The sequence below is a fragment of the Ceratocystis lukuohia genome (genome assembly GCF_044167205.1).
Source record: "Ceratocystis lukuohia strain C4212 chromosome Unknown Supercontig6_pilon, whole genome shotgun sequence".
NCBI lineage: Eukaryota > Fungi > Ascomycota > Sordariomycetes > Microascales > Ceratocystidaceae > Ceratocystis > Ceratocystis lukuohia.
In genome coordinates this window covers 909,704-933,100 of record NW_027263525.1, presented here as the reverse complement: position 1 = coordinate 933,100, position 23,397 = coordinate 909,704, and the positions used below count along the sequence as shown (strand labels likewise).

The 23,397-nt window shown below is 48.9% G+C and overlaps 5 protein-coding genes across 5 annotated transcripts; 2 read left to right on the top strand and 3 right to left on the bottom strand.

Annotated features, from left to right (window-relative positions):
* Positions 1–1,758: 1,758 nt before the first annotated feature.
* On the top strand, positions 1,759–2,749 carry HOO65_060227 (uncharacterized protein; the record flags this gene model as incomplete). Its single annotated transcript, XM_071003994.1, has 2 exons — positions 1,759–2,670; positions 2,738–2,749. The coding sequence occupies 2 exons, from the start codon at positions 1,759–1,761 to the stop codon at positions 2,747–2,749; spliced, it is 924 nt and encodes a 307-aa protein (XP_070857577.1).
* A 4,512-nt stretch (positions 2,750–7,261) lies between these two features.
* On the bottom strand, positions 7,262–9,873 carry HOO65_060226 (Serine/threonine-protein kinase CLA4; the record flags this gene model as incomplete). The annotated part of the gene is made up of 2 exons (XM_071003691.1): positions 7,262–7,771; positions 7,864–9,873. The coding sequence occupies 2 exons, from the start codon at positions 9,871–9,873 to the stop codon at positions 7,262–7,264; spliced, it is 2,520 nt and encodes an 839-aa protein (XP_070857576.1).
* Positions 9,874–14,285: 4,412 nt separating this feature from the next.
* Positions 14,286–16,393, bottom strand: HOO65_060225 (Glycine--tRNA ligase 1 mitochondrial; the record flags this gene model as incomplete). Its single annotated transcript, XM_071003755.1, has 2 exons — positions 14,286–14,666; positions 14,801–16,393. 2 exons carry the CDS (start codon positions 16,391–16,393, stop codon positions 14,286–14,288), a joined length of 1,974 nt encoding a protein of 657 aa, XP_070857575.1.
* Positions 16,394–17,039: 646 nt separating this feature from the next.
* On the top strand, positions 17,040–18,404 carry HOO65_060224 (Ribosome production factor 1; the record flags this gene model as incomplete). Its single annotated transcript, XM_071003906.1, has 2 exons — positions 17,040–18,196; positions 18,269–18,404. The coding sequence occupies 2 exons, from the start codon at positions 17,040–17,042 to the stop codon at positions 18,402–18,404; spliced, it is 1,293 nt and encodes a 430-aa protein (XP_070857574.1).
* Positions 18,405–21,296: 2,892 nt separating this feature from the next.
* On the bottom strand, positions 21,297–22,566 carry HOO65_060223 (uncharacterized protein; the record flags this gene model as incomplete). Its single annotated transcript, XM_071003926.1, has 2 exons — positions 21,297–21,814; positions 21,891–22,566. The coding sequence occupies 2 exons, from the start codon at positions 22,564–22,566 to the stop codon at positions 21,297–21,299; spliced, it is 1,194 nt and encodes a 397-aa protein (XP_070857573.1).
* Between the last annotated feature and the right edge of the window lie 831 nt (positions 22,567–23,397).

The window sequence follows — 23,397 nt, the reverse complement described above, 5'->3', positions numbered from 1 at the left end:
TTATGCCTTCATACTCAACCGCCGCTTTTGTCGCTTAGTAGCCGCGTTCCGCCCATCCGCTGCGTTTTTTAAGCTCACCGTCATTCGTGATTTTATCCCCGCAAAGTTTCCTGATTCTCGCCTCCAGCCACTTGTCTGTCCTGGTCGCGTTTTGCACGGACAATGTGGCATCAATTGCTCCACCTCCTCGTAGCCGCGAGCAGTCCGGCAGATTAACTGCATTGGCAGAGCAGGCCTTTTTCGTACTATGGATCCCGAACATGAATCACGGCTACGCATTATTAGACCCGGGCGATCTAGCTGCACAGGCCTAGGAATATCCAAGTTGGTTGGAGAAAGACGATTACCGCACCATACAGTCGGTTCTGGTTTGGGGGCCATCCCCAGATTCTACAGACTTGAAGCGCGCGAGAAACATGCTCACAGCTTCGAAGATGTACAAGCATTGATTGCCCCGCCTTTGCGCTCTTGGTTCGTGGGTAGAAATGGAGCTTCGTCCCATGTTTTTCGGGCAGCCGCACAAGTTAAGTTCATTGGCGATATCCTATAGGGCGCTATGCACCTTGGAGTAGAGTGCACTACTAGATTCAAATACCCAGAATTGTTGAGAAGGAAGAACGCTCCCCATAATTTTGTCGCAAGTGACTACGTTTTTTTTTCGTTGGTGCTATTGACATGATATGAAATAACTACTACGTCTTTCGTTGCGAGCGGGAAAGTTTCCATCTCTTGTATTCGCGAAGCCTCCCTGCCCCTAGCGCCCTAAAATAGCTACTTCATTGAGATGGCGATGGCGGCAAACAAGGCTAAAAAAGCCGCTGTCCCCACGCCACATCTCTAGTACAGCTATATTTAATAGCTTTATGCAACTAGCAAGTGGTGGGTATTCCTCGAAACAGGTGTTCTTGCAACACGCCCATCACGATGCTGCCCTACTTAGCTTCTATCGACCATACCCTTCACACAAGTCGATTACAGCCAAGTCGTCGCTGTCCTGATGCCGTAGAACTCGGCAGGAACAACCTAACAATCAATGGAAGGTTCCGGCCATAACCTTAGTATGCTCATAAGCGGCTTTTTGCAGTCCAATGGACTAGGAATCGCCGAATATATTTGATCGCGGAAGTACAAACCACAATGATTAATAAAGGCGTCTTGTGCCGACTCGCAACTTGCTCGTTGGATTGGTGCTTGTTGCATACTACCCCATCTTTCAGCATCTCATAGGTTGTCCAAGAAAGTGGGTTTCTCGTCTCACCATTAAATAGTTTAGTTAGGTTGACTTTGGCCTCTAAGTGCGTGAAGATTAATCTTCAAATAGCATTGCAAATATTTTTAGGTATCTTGCCCGCAACCCACCTATTGTCTTCCATACTGGGCACATGAAAAGCCACAGCCCATTCTCAAGGTTTCATATGCAGACTAGCGTAGGCCGGCTTCGGCAAGCTTTTTCACAAACGAGTTAACCTGTTCCTCCGTTGTAAACCCGTCTTGAATCGAAGCACATGGCATTAGAACGCTATCTTTCGTACCTTGGAGCCTTTAGCTTGTAAATGTTGGTTAGCGCTGTATCATATAGAGATCCAGAGGTAGTGCTAGAACACAAGTAGTCTAGTAAAGGTACCATACCAAGACTACGATGTATCACGTGCTATATCACGTGCTATACTAAGTAGCTACCTCTAAAGCTAGACCTAGGCGTTAGAACTTCTCTTTAAAATTGTTCAACCCAACATCCCTAGAAAGGCTGTTAACGTTATGTCATCTCCAAAAAACGCCCAAGATACTACTACTGCTGCTCCACCTGGAGTAGCTTCCGAGGCTCCGAAACGAGATCGCCCAAAATGGTATTACCGACTTGTTATTCTTACCATCAAAAAAGATCGAGATGTAGAGGATCGAGACTTCGATGAAGACCTATCTGAGCTTGAAGAGTCTGATGATGCGGGAGATAAGAGCGACTGCGAAGGTCCCGTCTGCAATTGCGAGGACGCCGACTGCGAATGCGACTGTGAATCTCTGGCCTCCAGCCTAGAGGACAACCTTTCAGAGAGATCGTACACCGAATCGGACGCCGACTGGTACTACGAACTAAAAGAAAGACGCGAGGAACGGAAACGCGACCTGCTCGAATATAAAAAGCGCATGGAAAGGGAAAAAGAGGGGAATCGAGTTTATGAAATAAGCCGCATGAAAGAGGTACAAGAAGCATATGATTGCTTTACGCCAGTCAAGATCGATCAATTAATTCCCGAAGGTCCCTTGAAATACCACCATTTCAAGCTCTATTCTACCGATTTCCTCGATCACCGCTACGATGTGTATCTGCGTTCTACCTGCTACGTAGAATTCTACAGGGAAGACGATGAAGGGCAGTCTGCCGAAGAAGTCGCAAAGGTCGATGGGCATGTGTACATGGGAGTTGACAGCGACCACCACTTTTTACCGTTCACCTTTCCTACGGTGTCAAGCAAAGATGAAGTTCGCTTAAAGTCTTACGATGGTAAACATGAATTCGTTCTTCGATTCATCAGCAACGACCATGTCACATTGACGGCTAGCAAGGAAGCAGTACTTGGGGATATGCAGCCAGATGAATCAGCAAAATCAGAACCTGAAAGATACTTTTTCTCAGGCATCCGTCGCAACTTTGAGACAGACGTAAAAGAAGTAAGGCTGAAAAGAAAACGGTCGTCGTCGTCGTTGTCGTCTTCTTCCATATGCTGGTATGGGACAGGCCATAGAATGAGAATGAGATGGTGATTTCTCATCCTTCGTTTCTTCTATTAGAGAAAAGGAAATAGGCCTGCTTTGTTTGTGAGTTGGTTGATGTCTATAGTGGCATAGGCTGAAGCTTGTATTGATCAAGGAAGTTCTGCCCCCAAAACTAGCCTTAGCTTATCTCATATCTCAGTATTTACCCTCTACCCCCGGGTTTCTAAAAGTGACGTTTGGGGGCTAGAAAGAAAGAGCCCATGCATGTTTGTGTGCAACCATCATACCCACAACAAAAGCCATAGACCAGCACGGTCTACCGTCTCTTCCCCTCCCCTCCGTAATCGTCCACCTGGACTGCCACTAATGTCCCTTAAATCTTTATGGAGGCTTCATTTCCTCCAACACATTATTCGAGCTGTTGTCCATTTATTGTCTCAGATGGCTGCCAGCACATATCTTCGCTCTTTTTGAGCACACACACACCAGATGACCCTTGTTTCCCCTCATCCGCCTTTGGGTTGTACCTTCTGTCGCCTTGTCCAACATAAACAAGCACTTTTCGACTTACATGCTCATAGGCTGCGTGTCACCCAGATATGCATAAACGCCAAATCATACTGTTCCCCTTGCTGTTACTTTGTGGTTGATTTGCTTTTTCTGCTGCCTAACGTCCCCCCTGTCTTTCTCTCCATCTTATCAGACCCTTGTAACTTTTTGCTGGAATATGATCCACAAATTGGATCCCGGGGCCGTGTTCGCCCGGGACACCGAGCTGCTTTTCAATGTTTTTTTTTTGGCTTCCTTCTCTCTCCTAACAACTTCGGTTATCATCCGACCATGATAAGAGAAAACAGGAGGTCATACTAAGGCATCCTTCCTCTCTCGCCGTGCCCGTTTAGACCGCCATTTCATAAAACCTGTTGATAGTTGGCTAGTCAAACCAGTAGCCCCATTTTGTCGTTAATGCTACTTGTCCAAGCTAACAACGACAATGACGTCGGAGGATTGAAGCTTCAGGTCCCATAGTTGTTCTCTGCAAGTCGCTCGGCTCTCCTTTTGCTAGTGCGCCACCCATGGGGAGGGGAGTTGACTTGGGCTTGAACGTGAATTTATTTCAAAGTTGTGGGTATGGGGATCACTAAGATGAAACGATGCCGGATTAGTTACCGGTCAGAATGATTCTTTTGCAAGGCTGACCACATAGTCCCGGGAAAAGGAGATATGCTTCCCAGCACTATTGTTGCTCACCTCCATCCTATATTTGTTACAAGACAAAAAAGCAAGAAACTCCACAAAGAACCCCCAAACAAAACCTAGCACTTGACACCTCCCGACGCTAGCCCGTCTCCTGTTATATGTGTCCACTCAGCGCTCCTTCCATTTCAGGTCCCATTTCTCCGCTAGGCACCTTCTCTAAGAAGCTTTCTCGCAAATTTTCTCATCGTTCTCGTAGCATTGCCCGTACATTCCCATGGTTGACCGAGGTTCTTCGGCTTTCCGCAGTTCGGCGCTTGGAACTTTGTCTCAACGCCCTCACAATTGAACTGAGCCGTGTCTAAAGCAGATTGCTAATACTTTTGCGATGGAGTCCTGGTATGGCTCTTTCATCCAGATCTCGCTAGGTGGTTTTGGGAGTCTATGTGCCCTTCTAAAGCGATAGGTTTCCGGCTAGCTGTCTCTTATCTAGTTCTTGAAACGGGCTCTGCATGTGTCGTTCTTCCAGCATCTCGCTGCCCCTAGAGACATTGCCACATTGGGTACCGACAAACCTGCGCTTTTGCAGCCAGCTTTGACTAGCCAGCCTACCTCCTAGTTGCTTGGGACTTCGCAGTGCCTTGGAATCTAATAGGCTTACCCGGTGCTAAGCCTTCAGGAATGCCCGGCTTGCTCATTCGCTTGCCCATTTGCTTTGCTAGTCCTAGGTTATCTAGATGTAGATCCAGGCCCTCTGATTGTGGTGATCTGACCTCAACGGCGATCTGGACTGACCTAAGAGATGTAGTTACTGCCGCATCTACTACTTCTCTGTTTCTGCCAAATGTACCGTAGCATTGTGCCGGAATCTTTCCTCCCGGCCGACTCCAGTGTCACCGTCGCTGTTGCGCGAATCATTTGAGCACACCCGGATTGTATCCTATTATCCTTTTTCTAATAGATTTAGGTGGGCCTTAGACGCCTCTTTCTTGCCAAGTTTCTATGTCAGAGGCTCGGCAGGTCCCTCTAAATTTGGAGGTAGCTTCGTCGAGTCTCTAATCGGGAGTGGGAGTGTTGCTTTTGTCTTTTTTATAGTTCCATCTATCGTTGTTAGATACAGGGGTGGCATGTGTGACATATGGATGCCCGCATTCCACCCTCCCGTGCTATATCTTGACAGATAGTTTTGCGGCTGGGAAAGCTGCGAATCTGTATAGGCTTGGTTTGTCATTTTTTTAGACTGGAAGGGCAGCCCAAGTTCCGTCATGAAGCGCGACCTCAAGCTTATCCATTGCTGTCTTGCTCGCCGCGGGGTTTCAAGTAGTAGCTGCATATATCAGTTGTGGCATTATCCAGGATCTCATCACTTGCAACGCTGACTTGGGTGGAATTCTGCAGTACTCAGCTAAGATGTCGCTCGTCCAGTCCCGGGTATCCGGCGCTTTGATTGTTGATTGTTTGTTGATTGTACTATTTAACGTCTACCTACAGCTATTTCACCGTAATACGACGGCCTTCCGGCCGGGAGCACCTCCCGGGCGGTCCGCAGTGACAGGAACGCATAGACTTCAACCTTCTCCTATGACTTTTTAGGGTCCAGCAATATAGCCAGGAGGGTCTCTGTATAGCGCGGCCCGAGGGCGTACCTGTCGGGTTCTAGGATTGGTTACCTGATATTTTTGGTTGGTGGAGGCCCCGTGTAAAAACTAGTCTAAAAGGCCCCCGGCTGTCGGCACGGGGGGTAGGCCCCGGCGGAGTACAGTGGTTTTGTCCTTCTATGCGTGGCTGCTGCAACACCTTTGGTTTTCCCATTTTCCACATCCCCCTTTCCCCACCGACAAAAACCCCAGACAAACCCTAAACCCAGAAGTGGAATCGACTCCCAACTTCCCCACAAACATTCGTTCCTCTGAAAAATCTGCTATGTGTCCTGAAGCCATGAAGATCATGGAGACAAGACAACAGATTCCAGTGCAGTCTGGGCATCCCGTCAAGCGACGAGAAAGTCAACCATACTGTGTGAGCATCCGAGGGCTCATGGTCTATCCTTCCACCGCCCTAGTGGCCGCTGCCTCATGCGGTGTGGATGTGACCTAAGGCAGCCCCCTTTCTAGTGACCTGCCACAGTCGCCAGTCTGTCCGAGGACAGAGGAGCGCGAGAAAAAACAAAACATAAGAAAAAGGTGTGGACTGTGTGAACTCTCAAATACTCAGTCCTGAGCGTGAAGGTGAACTCCTTGAGTTGGAGTGGTGTTGTGACGATGAGGAGTTGGCGATCGCGAAAGTTGTCGTGAAAAAGGGGGCGAGTCGACGACGAGATTGTTCCTCAAAGTTGGGCAAGAGCGGCCTCAAGGCTCCACAGCTCATTGTCTGAATCCATGACAGAGTCAAAGAAAAAGAAAAGAATGAAAGACGCTTATCAGTGTCATAGGCGTCGTCCTCTAGCAGCCCGGAAGAAGGGGAGGCGCCAGACCTCAAAGGTACCCCCCCGAGGGTTATAAGAGGGAGAGTTGGGGTATCCGGCGCGGGCCGGTTTTCGGCGATATAACCCTAGATATCGCAACTTCAGGTATGGGCAACGTGCCTGAGTGGTTAAAGGGTATGACTAGAAATCATATGGGTTCGCCCTCACAGGTTCGAATCCTGTCGTTGTCGATTGTCTTTTCTTTTTCATCTTTTTTTTTTTTCTTTTTTCTTCACTTTTTCAAGGCACCGTTTTGATCTCTCCATCATCAACTTCGAAAAAGGTTAAAAATGATATTAGATAGAAAAGGTTACATAACTACACAAAAACAAGAAACAAGAGAACCTTCCGCCCTCTTGGGCAAAAAAATGATAAGGCGAGCAAGTAGATGGGGCATAGGAACGAATATGTGCAAAAATAAAAAAAAAAAGAGATGGAAAAAGAAATCAAGACAAAAAACACAGAAATCCGATGATCCTCCGATAAAGGCAAGCAAAGCCACCCTCCATCCCCTCCCATTGTAGGTATCCAAGTTGTTGTCATGTTGTTGCCGTTGTTGGTGTGGTATTCGTTTACCCATTAGATGAAAACTAGGCAAAGTAAGTCAGTCACCCAATCAAGTCGTCCATCCCATCCCATTGTATCAACATCAATTGCGTCCTCTTGTCGTCCGGGGTTCCTTTCCATAGTTCATTTCATCATCTTCTCTTCTCCCCTTTCCCCTCTCTCCCGCCATTACGCGAGGAAAAAAAGAGCGCTATATTAGTCAGGAGAAAAGAAACGCCTCGCCTGTTTTGCATTTCTTGCTCGCATCTTTTCTTTCTCTGCCCCTAAAATATCTGCCATTCAAATAATTCCAGAAACCTGTTCCGTTGTCTGTGCATCTCATTTGCCTGTAAGCTTAAACGACAACAAATCTGCTAGACTTGACAGTGAGCAGCCATGCTTCAGGAATTCGTGCTGCAATAGCTCCTCGGCCGACGCTCGTCTAGGGACATCGACGCAGAGGCAGAACGACAAAAAGTCACGCAGCTCCTTGCTGGGCTTGTCGGGCCGCTTAAGTCTCGGTGTCCCGTTGGTAGCAATTAGGTAGAGCGCCTTGAGCGGCTCCTCGTTCAGGTAAGGTGGCTCCGACTCAATCATCTCAATAGCCATGATACCCAGCGACCAAATGTCGACTTTGGGGCCGTACTCCTTTTGCTTTACCACTTCGGGGGCCATCCAGTACGGAGTACCCACCATTGTGGCACGCTTAGATCGCTGATCAGACAGCTTAGCACAGAAACCAAAATCAGTAATCTTGACGTGTCCCCGGGCATCCAGAAGAACGTTGTCGGACTTGATATCACGGTGAATGATGTTCTGCGAGTGGAGATGGTGCAATCCACGGCAAGTCTAAACACAAAGTTAGTTTTGCATACACGTAGACCAGACATATGTAACCGCCTCACGAGAAAAGGAAATCCCTCATGTATGCTTGAACTTACCTCCAAAGAAATGGTCGAAATCTGTTCTTCGGTAATCACCGGGTTGTTGTCAATAACATCGGTAAGAGGACCACCCTCCATATACTCCATGACAACCCACAGCTCAGCGCCGTTGTTGCGCAGGAAGGCATCAACAAAGTTGACAATGTTTTCGTGGCGGCTATCCTTCATAACCAGAATTTCATTGACAATCAGCTCCTTACGCGGCTGGTTAGCTAGGTCCATCTGCTTGATAGCAACGTACGCCGGCTTGTCGGCGCGGCCAGTGCGAGCCTCGTTGCTTTCAATAACTCTGCGTGCGGGTTTTGATGTCGTATCAGGCTTAACTCTAGCGACGTATACAGAGCCAGAAGCGCCCTGTCCAATCTTCTTTTGCTTCTGGTACGACATGTTCGGGTCTTCTTTAGATACGGCATCACGGAGGCGCGCCATGATTTCACCCTCTGACATGGTTGACATGCGGACATTCTCCTTACGAGGCTTACTGAGCTGTGCCTCAGCATCTTTCCTAGGATCATCCGCTGGCGGGGCAGCTGGCGTAGGTTTGGAGACATTGAGAGGTTTGATAGGTGCTGGCAACCTGGTTTGTTGAGAAGCTGATGATGGCCCGGGGGAGGCACGAGGCTGAGACGGCCCGGTAGGACCAGTGTTTTGGTAGCGAGGACCAGATGAAGACTGTGGAGGGCGTTGAGATGAGCTAGTAGATGCGGGAACACGGCCAGGGGCAGGGGGCGCTGGGCGCTGGGCACGAAGGGGAGCTGGGGACGGGACTCCCTTGCTAGGGGTGGAAGGAGCAGCGCGTGTGGGATTAAAGCGTTCGGGCGATGGCGAGCCATAGCCTCCTAGTTCTTGCTTGGCTAAAGGAATCTTTGTTTGCGGAATTGAAGCATTGTAGGCTTCCTGCTCCCGACGCTCTCTCTCTTGAAGCTCGCGTTGGCGCTGGGCCTCCATCTGCTTCTTGCGCTGCTCCTCTCGCATCGCTTCCTGTTGCTGCTGTTGCTGCTGCTGCTGTAGTAATTGCTGTTGTTGCTGTTGTTGGGCAAGTTGTTGTTGTTGCATTTGTAGTTTCTGGTCGGGAGGTGTTGGGCGCATGGGTGCTTGGTTGTCGAATGTGGGCTGGCGCTGGGGTTGAATTTGTCTTGGAGGCGCGACGGAGGCACCACCACCACCGTAGCCCATGGGCTTAGATGCGGCACCGTTAGGACCACCGTTGTATTGTTGCGGTTGGTCTTCACGCTTAGTGAGATCGGTGTAGAAATCAAGAACCTCAAAGACAGCCTGGGGGTTGCGCTCGTAGTCTTCCTTGGTGATAGCCGAGTTGTTGAGCAACTTGGACCACTCTGGTGGCAAGCCGACAAACTGGCCTGATGAGGGATCAAAGCCGACGTGCACAGCGTGAGAGAAGTTGGTGGGATTACTAACACCGCCTAACCCAGGACAGGAGCCATAGATCAAATCAATCCATTCGTACAGGTCATCATCGCTCTTAACTCTAATTTGCAGCGTTCTAGTGGTGCCATCATCATCGCCAGGGCTGTTGGAGGGGCCGTTGGGGTTGCGCTTGATTTCTAGGATTGTACCGGCAGCCTCAAGACGGCCCACATTGACAACATCGCGGAGGAATAAGGTATAGGACACCTTGCCGCCTTCAGTCTTGTGAAAATCAAGAGACTCTTTGCGGAGGATCAAAAATTTGTTCTTCCAGGGCTGAATGAAGTTCTTGCCTTCTTTAACTTGGGCCCAGCCTTCTTTCTTGACAGCGACGCCACCCTGCCCGTCGTTGCCGTTGTTGATGGGTCGAGTCTGTATAGGGAGTGCAATAGTTGTTCCAGAGTAGGTTGAGGTTTGCATGCTCCGCATGGGAGCCATAGCCATGTTGTTCATGCTGCCAGGAAGATTCGTGTTTGGTGTGAGGGCTAGCTTAGGTCGATCACCAGGTGGTCGAGGGGCGGGGCCTGGATTCATGAATTGGCCTGGGGTAAAACTGTGGCCGCCAGTGTTAGCAGACATGGTGACTGGTAAGAACAAGTCGAGCTGTGTGGTGTAGTTGTCTTTGTGCTGTTCTTTAACTCCAAGTTTCGCGTTCTTAGTGTATGATTGATAGCGTAGTGGCGGGCAGATGCGTTTGTTACCGCTCACGCTGAGTAGGAAAAAAAACGAGTGTGTGTGGATTAAAGAAAGGAAAAAAAAACACCTTAGACTTGCAGACGCCTGGCTGCAGCTGTCTTTGAGGTAAAAGTAAGGTGATGTGGGAAAGCTTTGACCTGCTGAGAAGAAGAGGGGAGTAGGATTTCTGTTGGAGCAGCGGAAAAAGAAAAGGGGCGGATAAGTAGAGGGCGATATGGATCACTAGATTAATAAGGGGTGTGCGTGTGTATGTCCGTGGCTGCGGCCAAAGACCAAATTCCACTACTGGAAAAAGAACTAGTCATGTTGAATCAAGTCACTTAACTGAGGAGCCGGCCTAAAGAATGCTCGTTTCACTTCACCCGTCCAACAAAACAAGCAAGATGGCTCCCAGCTTGTTAGTGGCGGGTAGGGCAAAATGGGAAATAGAACGAACTATAGGAGGGCAGGCCGAAGAACAGACGAATTGCAGGTTGACACAAGAAGAAAAGACCAGGAACCAGATACTTCTAGCTCTCTTTTCTTTTTCTTTGCGCCACATACTGAGAATAAGCTTTGACTAACGCGAGGTAATTGCTGGTTTAGAAACAACCAACTCGACTGTGGTTAAAAACTCAGCATCTTTTGCCACCGATGATTGGTTGCCTTGAAACAAGTGTTGACGGGTAGACGACACTGTCGATTGAATCGAGCAAGCGACGCTATATGGGACAATGAATGGTCTGCGTGGTACTGCACTGCGTCTTTCGTTCTGCTTATTCTTTGATACGGAAGATTCATCGAAAACCAGCATCAATCATCAAACTAATGCTCACGGCCCATCTTAGGCACAAGTGGCATAAAACCGCACTAGGCCCCACTAGACATGCCCCTAACTTCAAAGGTCATATTCGAGCGAGCATATTTCGAGGGGGCCGATTTGGTATAATTGTCGCCAGTCGTAGCAGCGATGAGCGATGCAGTATGCAGCATAAGGGCAGAAAAGAAGTAGGGAGCCCCCAATTGCGCTATCAAGAGAACACAATGAAACCAGGCGAAAGAGCAGAAACTACCAGGAAAGTATAAAGCGTGCAGTCGATCGGGTCGGGTCGAGAGCGAAGGGGACGAGGAATTAATTGTCATGACACTTACCCTTTTGGTGTTGCCATCATAGAGGAGACAAAAACACACCAGGCGAATTCGCGATTTTGGGAGAGGGGGGCGGCTGGTTTTAAACTGAAGTCGATCGGATTTCTTCTGGGGAAGGAAGCAAGGGGACTTGGCCTTTGTTTGCTGTAGGTAGGCCAAAGCAACGCAGGGCACGACAAGGAAGAGCCTGAGCTTCCTGGTTGGCCTTATTTTCTTGTTATGGTGTGCTATTGTCTCGCCCTCGTTGAAAACAAGGAGTCTGCTCCAACTTGTATTCTGGAATGGCTTGGAATAAGGTCAGTGTTGTTATTGAGGGGTCTGTGAGCTGTTATTCTGCGGTGGTAGTGGTAGTGGGCGTAACAGATATGGGATGGGGGATTAGAGGGAGGCGGGAAGCTGGGGGGGGGGGGGAAGGGAGGGAGGAAGGACATGGTAACAGTGGGCGTTTGCCTTGATTTGCTTGTGTGTGTATGAGGTGGCGTAGCGCCGAGCCGTCGCTATTGACAGTGGGGAGTGGTACAAAATAACACCAGCCATACCTTGGGTTTAGTGCGGTTATGTGGAACTCGCTATGTTTCGCAGGGTGTACGTGGGGAGAGGAGGGGGCCTGAGGCAAATGAACAAACAAAAGAGGAATGAGGGGTCGCGGCTTGGGCTGTAACAAAACAAGAGAGAAGAAACCGAGGATGTCAGCGAGCGATGGATGTTGGGTCAAGATCGGATTGTGCCTGGACAGCGAAATAGTCGAATGATGGGTGGATAGACATATATTGGCAAATACACAAAGCGTTTTTTATCTTGCAAAGCGTCAAGACAAAGACTTAATCGAATGGGGTTTTAGCGGAAAAAGATCAAACATATGCTTATCGAGAAAAGAAGATAAATTAAAATAAAATAAAGAAGCGAATAACAGGCCAAGGTGAGCATCGAGCAGTAGCAACGAGCAAGTGCGTACGCGATACTAGGAATGGAGATGAGATGAGATGGAATGGAATGGAGTGAGAAGCAGGCCAACTGACATGGCAATAGGGCAATTCAATGGAGGGTTTAATTGAGAACCACTCCATGCAAAAGCGGAGCTGTGAAAAGCCGGCAAGTGGGGTTAACACCGGAGAGCGGAGTTAATCTAGCCAAGGAAAGACCTGCGAAAGAGGGCAGCTGACTCGAGTTGTGGGCGATAATGTCAGTGGTGTACTATAGTGGGCGACGTGACGGACAACAAGACTAGTCACGATGGTGGTCAGTGGGTGAAGCCTTCACCACAAACAAAAACGAAAAAAAAAAAAAAAGAGGAGAAAGCCTTCAGGTGCAATATCCGACAAGCGCCGCAACCTGCGGAAGACAATCTGCAATCTACTTTCAAGTAGCAGTTCATGCAGATGTCCAGCTCTTAACAAGGGCTACGGCTGGGCTACATAGTACAGGTCCAGTATCCTCTGGTGCGCTATGCTGCTTGCTTCTACTGCCCTATTCCTCGTCGCCCTGCCTCACGCATATTTTTCACCTGCCCTATCCGCCCTACCCACTATCTTGCCCTGGGGCTTGTCAGTTTACGGAAAGAGGCGACGAACGCCCCTTCCTTTTTTTTCCTTCCTCTTTCCTTTTTTTTGTCTCTTCTTCTTTCTCCTGTAAAGCTAGGTAGACACCCCTGGTTGACTAATAGACGAGACGAGGAGGAAGGCAATAGAAGAAATAAGAGGGCTGTGCATACGTATACAGCTGTGCTTGTACCAAGATATTGTACTAGCAAGTGCGTTACTATCCTCTACATACACGTCCCTCCCTGGTACTGACTGACTGACTGGCTGTGTTTGGGCCTTAGGGAGAGAAAGCTCTAAGGCAGGCCTGCGTCCAAGGGAGTGGCTAAACAGTCCCAAATTCAAAATTGAACTTCCAGGAAGTCGTTTAAAGAACCAGGCTTATTGGAGACGACTTGTTCCTGTAATGAAACACGGTTGCATCTTTGCTTCGACCGCTGTAATCCTTCTCTACTCTCGCCTACTAAGCCAGCCTAGGCCGGCCTAGTCTTGTACACTTCACTCTATGGCCTACTATGCTGCATGGTGCATTCTACGGGACGGGAACGTGATGTGATATGCTCTTCTATCCCAAGCAAGAACCAAGATCCCACTCTTGCTTGCTTACTTCTGGCCAAGGATCACCAAGCAGCTCCATCTCTCTCCGCCCATGGCGCTGCTATTTCCATCTTGATCCCGAACTACCCAAAACAAGGTAGGCCAGCTTTCTGAAATCGAAAACACGGCCAGAACAAAAAGGGAGAAAAGAGGGCAGCAGACGAGAAAACAGAAGAAGATTAAACAGAATAGAATCAGGTGGGAGAAGTAGAAGAAGCCTCGTAGAACAATCCTCGCATAGGGAGGCACAACCAGGCACCACAGAAAATCGGCCCAGCCCAAGCCTATCTGTTTCAAAAGAAACGAATCGTCTTGGCTCTGTCGCGGGACCTGCTCTGTCTACCTACCATATATTGTGCTATGACTTTCTCCCTTGGGCCATTTGTTTTCCCAACTCCCGGCCCGAGGCCTTCCAATGAGACTTGAGAGGAAACGCCAGCTCCCTCTTATACACGTAGCTATACAGAGAAAAAGGGGACCGTGAGGGCGGCCCTCTTCGATTTCCTTGCTCTTCTTCCTCGACATTCTCAAACATCGCCTTAGCCAGTGCTTGTTTCTAGTTTGTCAAGCCTTACATATGTTGCCTGCAACCGAGGCCTCTCTCTCCTTTTCCCACAAGCCCATGCACATGCTCTCTTGCACATCCAATGGACTTAGGGCTTATATCACCAGGTTTGAGCCCACCCACCCTCCATTGTCATAGCAGAATGCTCCAGGCACCCCAATAAATATCTAATCCAAGGCCTTACTCCCTACTTTAACCGCTGGATCTTCGGAAGCATCGTCTCAGAAACACACTCAGACACGAGAAAGTAATGTTTACGGCTTTTTTTATCATTATTTCATTGTATCTCTAATCCGTTTTGTTCCTGTTAACTAGACCTGGGCCTCTAAAAGCTCCCTTTGCCAAGGCGCTCTTAACAAACAGTGAAGAATAAAAGCACTGACATTACCCTTTTTTGGGGGGAGAGGGGGAGGGGGCTAAGTGAGTATCCAAACAAAAAAAGGATACACACGGCAACATTCCTGGATTTAAGCCTTCTGGCCATCAAACTTGGGCAGCTCCTTCTCAATATCTGCCCATGTCTTCTGGCCAGTAACCAGAGACCGGACAGCGTCAATAATTGCGTCCTCATCGCCACGGACCTGTGTCATCGAATCGCGGTCACGCAGGGTAACAGTGTTGTCACTAGTCGACTGGAAATCAATGGTGATTCCCAGCGGGGTTCCCAGCTCGTCGTTACGACTGTAACGCTTTCCAATGGTAGCGCCCGAAATATCGGTACGGACCCAGATACCCTGGCTAGTGAGCTTACGGCAGATCTTGTCTGTCAGGGGCTTGAAGTCGGGGTTGTTGGATAGAGGGACGACTAGGACCTTGGTAGGGGCAACGATAGGAGGGAAGGACAGAACCTAGATAGAAGTATAGAGTTAATGCGACATTGTCTTACATTCGAAAAGAAGGGGAAGAGAAAAAAGAAAAACGTGAAAAAAAAGGGAAAAAAAAAGGGCAGAGATATCAACGAAACATGGTATAGTAAACTTACACCACGGGCCTCATCACCGCCATCATCGGCAGCACGGGTCCAGTAGCTGTGCTCAATCAGCGAGTACATAATACGACCAATACCGAACGAGGGTTCAATAACGTGGGGGAAGTACTCGCGAGTATGGATAGTGTTCTTCTTGAGCTCAATTTTCAAGGCCTCAGCACCAATAGTCGACGCGTCAGCAAGACCGGGGACAGTAATAGTGATTTTCTTCTCTTCAGCAAGCTGCTTAGAGAGGGCAGCCAGCTCTTCCTGGGACAGAGAAATCAAGTGGTTCTCCACAGTCTTGGCATCCTTCTTAAACAAAGGCCCAAAGACCTTCCGGTTAGGCTCAACCTCCCACTTCTCTTCCTCAATGGGGGTCTCCAGGCGCTCGCGGACAGTCAGCGGGGAGCCAGTGCGCTTGGCATGGGCCTCCAGATCATAGGCAGCACGGTCAGCACAGCCAACGCACTCAACCCAACCAGAGGAGGTCAGCAGCTCGCAGTCCCAGCAATCGGCAGCATAGTGAGCCATCTCATTGGCCATGTGCTGGCGGAAACGCAACTTGCTCATATCAACCCCAATCTTTTCCATAAACTTGTTGATGCGGACCAGGTAGTAGCCCAGAGTTTCATTGTTGACCAGGCCGCTCGAAACAGCCTCGCCAATCTTGACCTTGCGGACATCGGTCTTGCCATCCTGCTGGGTATGGCGGTCTAGAAGAACTAGCTCAGTGTCGGCAACCTCGGCGAAGCGGGCATGCTTCTTGCCGCTCTCAGGGTCAACAAAGTGCTCAATCTCAGCCATCAAAAACTCACGGACACGCAGCAGACCACCACGAGGCGAGATCTCATTTCTGTAGGAGCGACCAACGCAGGCGGAGGCAAAGGGCATGGAGTTGTTGTTGAACTCGAGCAGCTTAGAAAAGTTGAGGAATTGGCCCTGTGCAGTCTCAGGCCGCAAGAAGCCTACATTGGCAGAGTTGGGGCCAATCTGGGTCTGGAACATGAGGTTGAATTGCTTGGGCTCGCCAGGAATAACGCCAGTGGCAGGGTTCTTCATGTCGTGCTTAACAATCAGTTCGCCAAGCTCGGCACCGGTATAGTTGTCGAGACGAGCCAGAATCTCCTCATACTCCTTAACAACATCGTCGGTTAGCTTCTGGGCGGCCACCTTGCCAGCTTTCTTCTTCTTCTTAGGGTCCTCCTCCTCGGTGACAGTCTCACCGCGAGCAAGCTTGTTGGCGTTAAGGCGGGCCTTGAGGGTATCCTTAACCCAATGGTCAGCACGCAGAAGCTCTCCGTTCTTAGGGTCCTTGCACATCCAATCAGTAAACTTGTCGCAGTGACCAGAAGCCTTGAGCACATCGTAAGGAGTCAAAACGGTAGTATCAACCTCGAGCATAGCTTCCTCGTTGATAAAGTGCTTCTTCCACAGACTGATGATGTTGTCCTGCAGGGTGACACCAGGAGGACCCATGTCAAAGAGACCGGCAGATCCGCCGTAAATTTCAAAGCCGGGAGTGTAGAACATGCGGCGGCGGAGAAGAGCATCGAGTGCGGGGCGATCAAGGGGCTGGCCCTTGAGCGTAGTAGTGTTGGCGGCCATTTTAGGAAGTTTTGTTTTGTTTTGAAGAGACTCGGACTTATAAGAGGTAGAGTGGAGTTGGCGAGAGCCAGTATATAAAGGATAGACAGTAGAACGAAAGTGCTTGACTGGTGATACAATGCGAGACTTATCAGTGACAGCAAGATAGAGGGAGGAGAGATTGCGGGATGATGAAAGAAAGCAATTAGACAAACAGCCAGAAGCAAATCGGGAGCTCAAAGACAGGCGCGGGCAGGTCGTCAGTAGCATTCACCTCAGTAAAGAAGATACAGCTTTCGAAATGTTAGCTGTATCCAGATTGGAGGAGAAATTATGGAGGGGTCATAGAGGCTGTGAGGCAAGTGTTAAAATTTGGCGGGTGCTCGTCAGCAGATGACTCTTTCCACTGAAAAGGAACAAGCTAGGTTGCACAGGCTAGGGTTATATTAGCACCCGTTTATTTACTCAAAGTGGAGAGTCACTATGTCTAAAATACGGACCCCACTTGCTGAAATTAGCACCCTTCACTCTCTTGATAAGCGATAAGGAAAAAAAGTTTTGGTACGAGCTTCAAACTTCAGGACTAGCCAAGCGCATCGCATGTGCATACCATCACATTACCATCAGAAAATACCCTCTGTCCCCCCCCCCTTTCTTCTTTCTTGCAATGGCACCTACCTCCTCGCGGCCGCGTGGCTCCTTTTCGAGCATATCCATTTCCAAGGGCGCCAATCGCCTCAAGCGCCAAGCCCTATTCATTGAGCATAAGAGAAAAGTCACTAAAGAGCGCCATGAAGCTCGTCATCGCCGCCGGAAAGAAGAGTCCCGGGACCCTCTGTTAAAGGCTGAGCGCCTAGCTACTAACAAACCTCAAACTATTGAAGACAAACGTGTATGGGATACTGCCGAGGACATTGAGAATGCGCCTCTAGGTGCTGCGGTCGATGTAAAGCGTGCCCAGCGCGCACAACAAAAGCGCGAGGCTGCTGAGGCCATAGATGAAGATCTATCAGAAAAAGAAGACAGCGACAGCGAGTCTGACCGGGATAGCATGCTGGACTCGGAAGACGAAGAGGAGATGGAGGAGCGCAAGCGCCTCAAGGAAAAGAAACAGAAGCTCAAAATGGCACAAAAGGTAGCGGCTGATGCGGCAGAAGAGAACCCTGACGACGAGCCCGCCAGCATCCATTTCCAAATGACAACCGACTCGCTGGCCAAGAAGTTCCCCACGCTGTTTGACAACAGTCCACGGCCGGCGCCCAAGATCCTGGTTACCACATCACTCAACTCGACACTTCACGACGAAGCCCGCCTGCTATGTGAGCTGTTCCCGAACTCTGAATATATCCGACGCACTGCCCACCGCTATGGGTACAAGTACTCGCTCCGTGAAATTGCCAAGTTTGCGCATAACCGTGACTACAACGCCGTTGTTATGTTGCGCGAAGACCAGAAGAAGCCCACTGGCCTGACTGTGACTTTCCTGCCTTCCGGCCCGACCGCTACTTTCTCCATCAGCTCATGGCTGCTAGGCAAGTACATCCCCGGTCACGGCAATGCAACTGGTCATATCCCTGAACTCATATTTAACGGGTTTCGCACGCCACTGGGTATCTTGACGGCGCGCATGCTAGGCAATCTATTTCCTAAGCAGCCCGAGCTGGTAGGCCGCACGGTCATGACGTTCCACTCGCAGCGTGACTTCATATTTGTGCGTAGACATAGATACGTGTTCCGCGATCGCCGTGAAACCGAAAAGAAGATTGCTGGTGCTGACGGCAAAGAGCTAAAGGGCGTTGAAGATATTCGGTCTGGTCTACAAGAGTAAGTCATTATTCCCTCTTATCCTGCTTTTCCCGCCTTATGTACGCTAACACACGCATTTCCACTCCTTAGGCTCGGTCCCCGTTTCACGCTCAAGCTGCGCAGAATTGACAAGGGGATTGGCAAAGCCGGCAGCGAGGGTGAGGATGCTACGCAGTGGGAATGGAAGGCGGGCATGGAGAAAGACCGCAAGCGCTTCAATTTATAGATTTTTTTTTGTTGGACACTGGTTTCTTCGATATTTTGGCGTTTTACTCTTGGGTTTGTGTCCGTGTTATGATTTTCTTCTGTATCTGGCATGACTCTTTAAATATAAAGGTAGCATACTGCAGTAGGAGTCTAATTACATTTCTGTCATCTAAGATGTTGATTTAAGTTTGTAATACAACTAACTAGTTAGCTCTGTAGAAGTCCTTTTTACATTCCAACCTTGTACCTAGCATCTACAATTTAGAACCCCAAGACGCAGGAAAAAGAAAATTATAATTATTTCAATAGAAGCCCAGGCCGTGATAGTAGTCTTCGACTAGAAAATAAAGCACTTTGCAAGAGTATTATCAACTGCTGAACTCTACAATAACTGTAGGCTCGTAGTTTATTTGACAATTCACCGCTTCCAAATGAAGTTATAGTTAGGGTTAGGGTCATATATTTGAATTTGAATTTGAATTTATTTAACGTCTACTGGAATCACTAAGATCAAACGACGCCGGATTGGTTACCGGACAGAATTAACCCTTCTGCAGGGCTGACCACGGGTTTTGGACGAGAGAAGCTCGTATGCTCCCAAGCAAGCTTGTTACTCGTCTTCCACCTGTAGTCGTCAGAAACAAAAGAAAAAAAAAAAAAAAAAAAAAAAAAAAGGAAATCCCCAGATATACCCTAAGCCCAGAAGTAGTGGGGCTAACCCCCAACTTCCCCACAAACATTCGTTCCTCTGAAAAACCTGCCACGCTTCCTGAAGTCGTGAAAATCACGAGAGCAAGACGGCAGCATCCAGTGCAGCCTGGGAAAACCCCCCCAAAGACGAGAAAAAACCAGACTGTGTGAGCATCCGAGGGCTCGTGGTATATCCTTCCACTTTTCTGGTGGCCGCTGCCTTGCGCGTGTGGATGAGGCGCCAGACAGCCCCCTTTCTAGTGACATGCCACAGTCACCAGTCTATCCGAGGACAGAGGAGCGCAAGAAAGAAAACAAAACAAAAAAAAAAAAAAAGGTGCGGACTGTGTGAACTCTCAAAATTCAGTCCTGAGCGTGAAGGTGAACTCCTTGAGTTGGAGTGGTGTTGCGGCGATGAGGAGTTGGCGATCGCAAAAGTTGTCGTGAAAAAGGGGGCGAGTCGACGACGAGGTTATCCTCAAAGTTGGGTAAGTGCGGCCTCAAGGCTCCACAGCTCATTGTCAAGATCCATGACAGAGTCAAAGAAGAAGAAAAGAATGAAAGACGCTTATCAGTGTCATAGACGTCGTCCTCCAGCAGCCCGGAAGAAGGGGAGGCACCAGACCTCAAAGGTACCCCCCGGAGGGTTGTAAGAGGGAGAGTTCCCTCCTCGACAAAGTTGTAAGAGGGAGAGTTGGGTTAGGGTCATATATACTATTCTTGATCCATATTAAGACGTGCACAAAATGTCAAAGGCGTAATTGGTGTAGTGGTAACATTAATCGTTGCCATCAGGTAATGATTTCGATTAGCCCTGGGTTCGATTCCCAGATTACGCAGAAGATGAGATTTCTTTTTTCTCTTTTTTACCTGTTTCAAAGAGTTCACATTATATCAGGTAACCAATCCTAGATCCCGACAGGTACGCCCTCGGGCCGCGCTATACAGAGACCCTCCTGGCTATATTGCCGTTCCTGTCACTGCGGACCGCCCGGGAGGTGCTCCCGGCCGGAAGGCCGTCGTATTACGGTGAAATAGCTGTAGGTAGACGTTAAATAGTACAATCAATCAATCAATCTGGCTATATTGCTGGACCCTAAAAAGTCATAGGAGAAGGTTGAAGTCTATGCGTTCCTGTCACTGCGGACCGCCCGGGAGGTGCTCCCGGCCGGAAGGCCGTCGTATTATGGTGAAATAGCTGTAGGTAGACGTTAAATAAAACATACATACATACATACAGCTATGTGTGAACTCCTGCATGCTGTCGTATTTCTGTGGAAAACCAGTAGGTAGACGTTAAATAGCACAAAAAAAATCATAAACCAGCTTATTAGTTACATAGTGCCAAGATTTGTGTGAGCTAAAGCCGCTGGCTACCTAGGAATCGGTTGAATATACATAGTAAATCAGAGATAACTTATTAGCGGGCTACCAGCATCAAACAGCTGCCTTGCCCCCCCCCCCCCCCCCCCCCCACATCATATCTCTTTGCAGTAATAGCTTGTCAGAGGATGTTAACAGCAAGGCCGAGACAAACAGCCGATAGCCTGCTTATGGCCTCCATCGGGAGAAGTCGCATGAGCCATACCAGAATAGGGCTACAATCAAAGAAAAGGCATCTTCACCCTTACCGTTGTCTAATCCAAGGTCTAGATCTAGGTCTTGTTTGAGTCTTGAGAGGGTTGCACTGCATAACTAGTATGCTTGCGTTGCTGATTGGCCTAGCTTAGCTGCATTGCCACCAAGTAAACGGCTGATTGGTGCCATCAGACAAAGACAAAACAAGGGCAGAGCTTTATACCAGGACTACTCACACTCGCTCGCCATACCGCTTAAGTTTCACTAAGTTTTCTATATTCCGCACTCAATCCTTTGCTTCTTCTATAGGAATGCCCACCGGATAGACGGCGTGCTTTTGTGACCTTCTACGTTGATGCCTACTTTACGGAGAGGTTAGCTAGTTTGCACTCCCTATGAATCACATGAGATAACGCTGGGTAATGCACAAATCTAGCTCTATCAAGTAGTATTAGGTGACGGTAAAGTCTAATCTAGTCTTGTCCTGCCCAGAACGCTGCCACGTTCTCCCGTATAGTTCTATCCACCAAGACTGTAAAAAAACCAAATCGCTCGTTTCAACATTATCAAGCAATTTCATGCGTGTGTACTGTAGGCCCACCCTGTTTTTCTCACTAGAAACCCCCCACGTCCGCTTCCTCGTTTACACGTGGATCTTGAGATACTGACCGTGCCCCTCTACCATTTCTTCTTCAAACCGTGAGCCGCTTTGTTTAATGACTTGCCGCAGCTCGTCTAGCGTCTCACCAGTCCAGCGGTCACCCAATGGGCCAAACTCGATGGTCTGCACGTTCGTGTTACCCGTAGTGGTGGCCCGTAGCAGATCCCACAACCGAGTGATCAGTTGCTTCTCAGTCCACTTATAGCCGCACTGTCCCACACAGTCGTCGTTGAGTGTAAGTGTGGTCAGGGATGTCGGAATGACGTCGGAAATACGCGGGGCTTCCTCGGGATACCATCCCAGTAGCGAATTGACGGAGACATCTAGCTTGTGTAGTCTCTTAAGGTTGGTAATGGGCTGAAGATGGCCACGCTCTGGCATAATATCCATAACATCAACATTATGCATCTTAGAGTACGTTATGACGCCGAGCATAAGACACTCAAGATCAGCGAGTTGCTCTAGTTTTAGTTTGGAATAGTCTTGTGCGGATTCTTGTTCTGTAGCCATGGTTAGCGAGACTAGGAGGAGGAAATTAAGCGAGGGGGGTGGGGGCAATCTTCAAGTAATACGTACCAGTAACATCGCGGAAATCCACAAAGTCGAGACGACACAAGCCTGGCGCCAGGGAAAGTAGAGAAGATACTCTCTGGTAATCGATATTGGCACATGAAAGGCTGAGGCTCTTCAGGTTCTCAGCCATGGGCCAACTGGAAAAGTCGAATTCGTAGCGCGTGTAATCACCAATAACAACCTGCAGCGACTGAAGAGCAGGAAGCTTCCAGACATGCGAGACGTCGGCAAGCATCTGACCATGAGTTCCGAGATGAAGCTCCTTCAGATGAGGGAAGCAGGAGCCTCTCTCCTCCATCTGGGCCAAACGCTTACCAAAGCCAGAAAACGCGCCGTCTAGGCGTAGGCACTGCAGATTACGCAGAGGCTCAATGCACTTGACCATGAAATAGTCAATATCCTTGGCAAGGCGATCAGAGTGGGTGAATGTCAGGCTGCGCACCATCAGTGCGAGATGGGGGCTGTTGCGCATAGCTTGGGAGAACTTTTGGAAGAAGTAGTTGTCGCATTCGAGAACGACGTCTTTGTAGAGAAGAGGCACGACATCTGAGTACCAGAGTTTGCTAACGAGCATGCAGCTGTGGAGAGCGTCGCTGGGAAGAAGCTGCCAAACCATGTCGCAGCACTCTGGCGGCAGCACGCTCATAAAGTCTTGGGCGTGTATTGTAGAGGAAGACATTGCAAAACGTAGTTAATTAGATGGATGTAAGTGCAGGTCCGCTGAGGGGAAGAAAGCTTCAATGCAGGCGTCAAGGAAATCAGATAGTTCGTTCAATTGGAATATAGCAGAAGTCACAGAACGGCCTAGCCAGACTTGAAAGCAAGTTCTGCTTGTGCCATATTTATATTCCTAGTTTCAACGTGCGTACACATATACTTCAACAACATATCAAAGCCTCATATAAAGGGTCATAAAGGAGTTATCTGAGCCGCCAATCCACAAGGGTCAGCCAGGGCAGCCAAGTAGTGTTGCATAACCAAAAGAAGAATCATGTACACATCAGGATAGGTCGATAAGGCGATATATCGGCCAAGGATGTGCCCAGATCGATAAAATAGAGACATTAAAGAGCATTAAATCTCCTGGCTTACGCTGCTAGTGGTCTGTTTTTGGCGTGGCTTTATCGCAGCCTGTTATCAAAGTATGTACATACCGAAATGTACCTGCACGGGCTCTGGTTTGGTAGCCGGGGGGGGCTAGCACTTTGCTTCTCCTTCTCTCTTCCCTTCTTCTTCCTCTCACCGCGACTCCTGCCAATCACTTTCGGCGTTAGCATGTCCGCTTTTGGCTGCAATTTATCTGCAATTGGCTATTTAGCCAAAGTGAGGAAGACGGTCTGGACTTGCACTTGGCTCTGTTGGGGCTAGCTGCAGCAAATTTGCATATCCTGTTTTGAGCTCGGTGAGCCCTGCACTAACGACGAAAATAAAGAGAGACAATGGGGGTTGGGTTGCACAGTCATGAACGAAAACAGGCAGAAAAAGAAGCAAGGTATCAAGCCTCACTCAT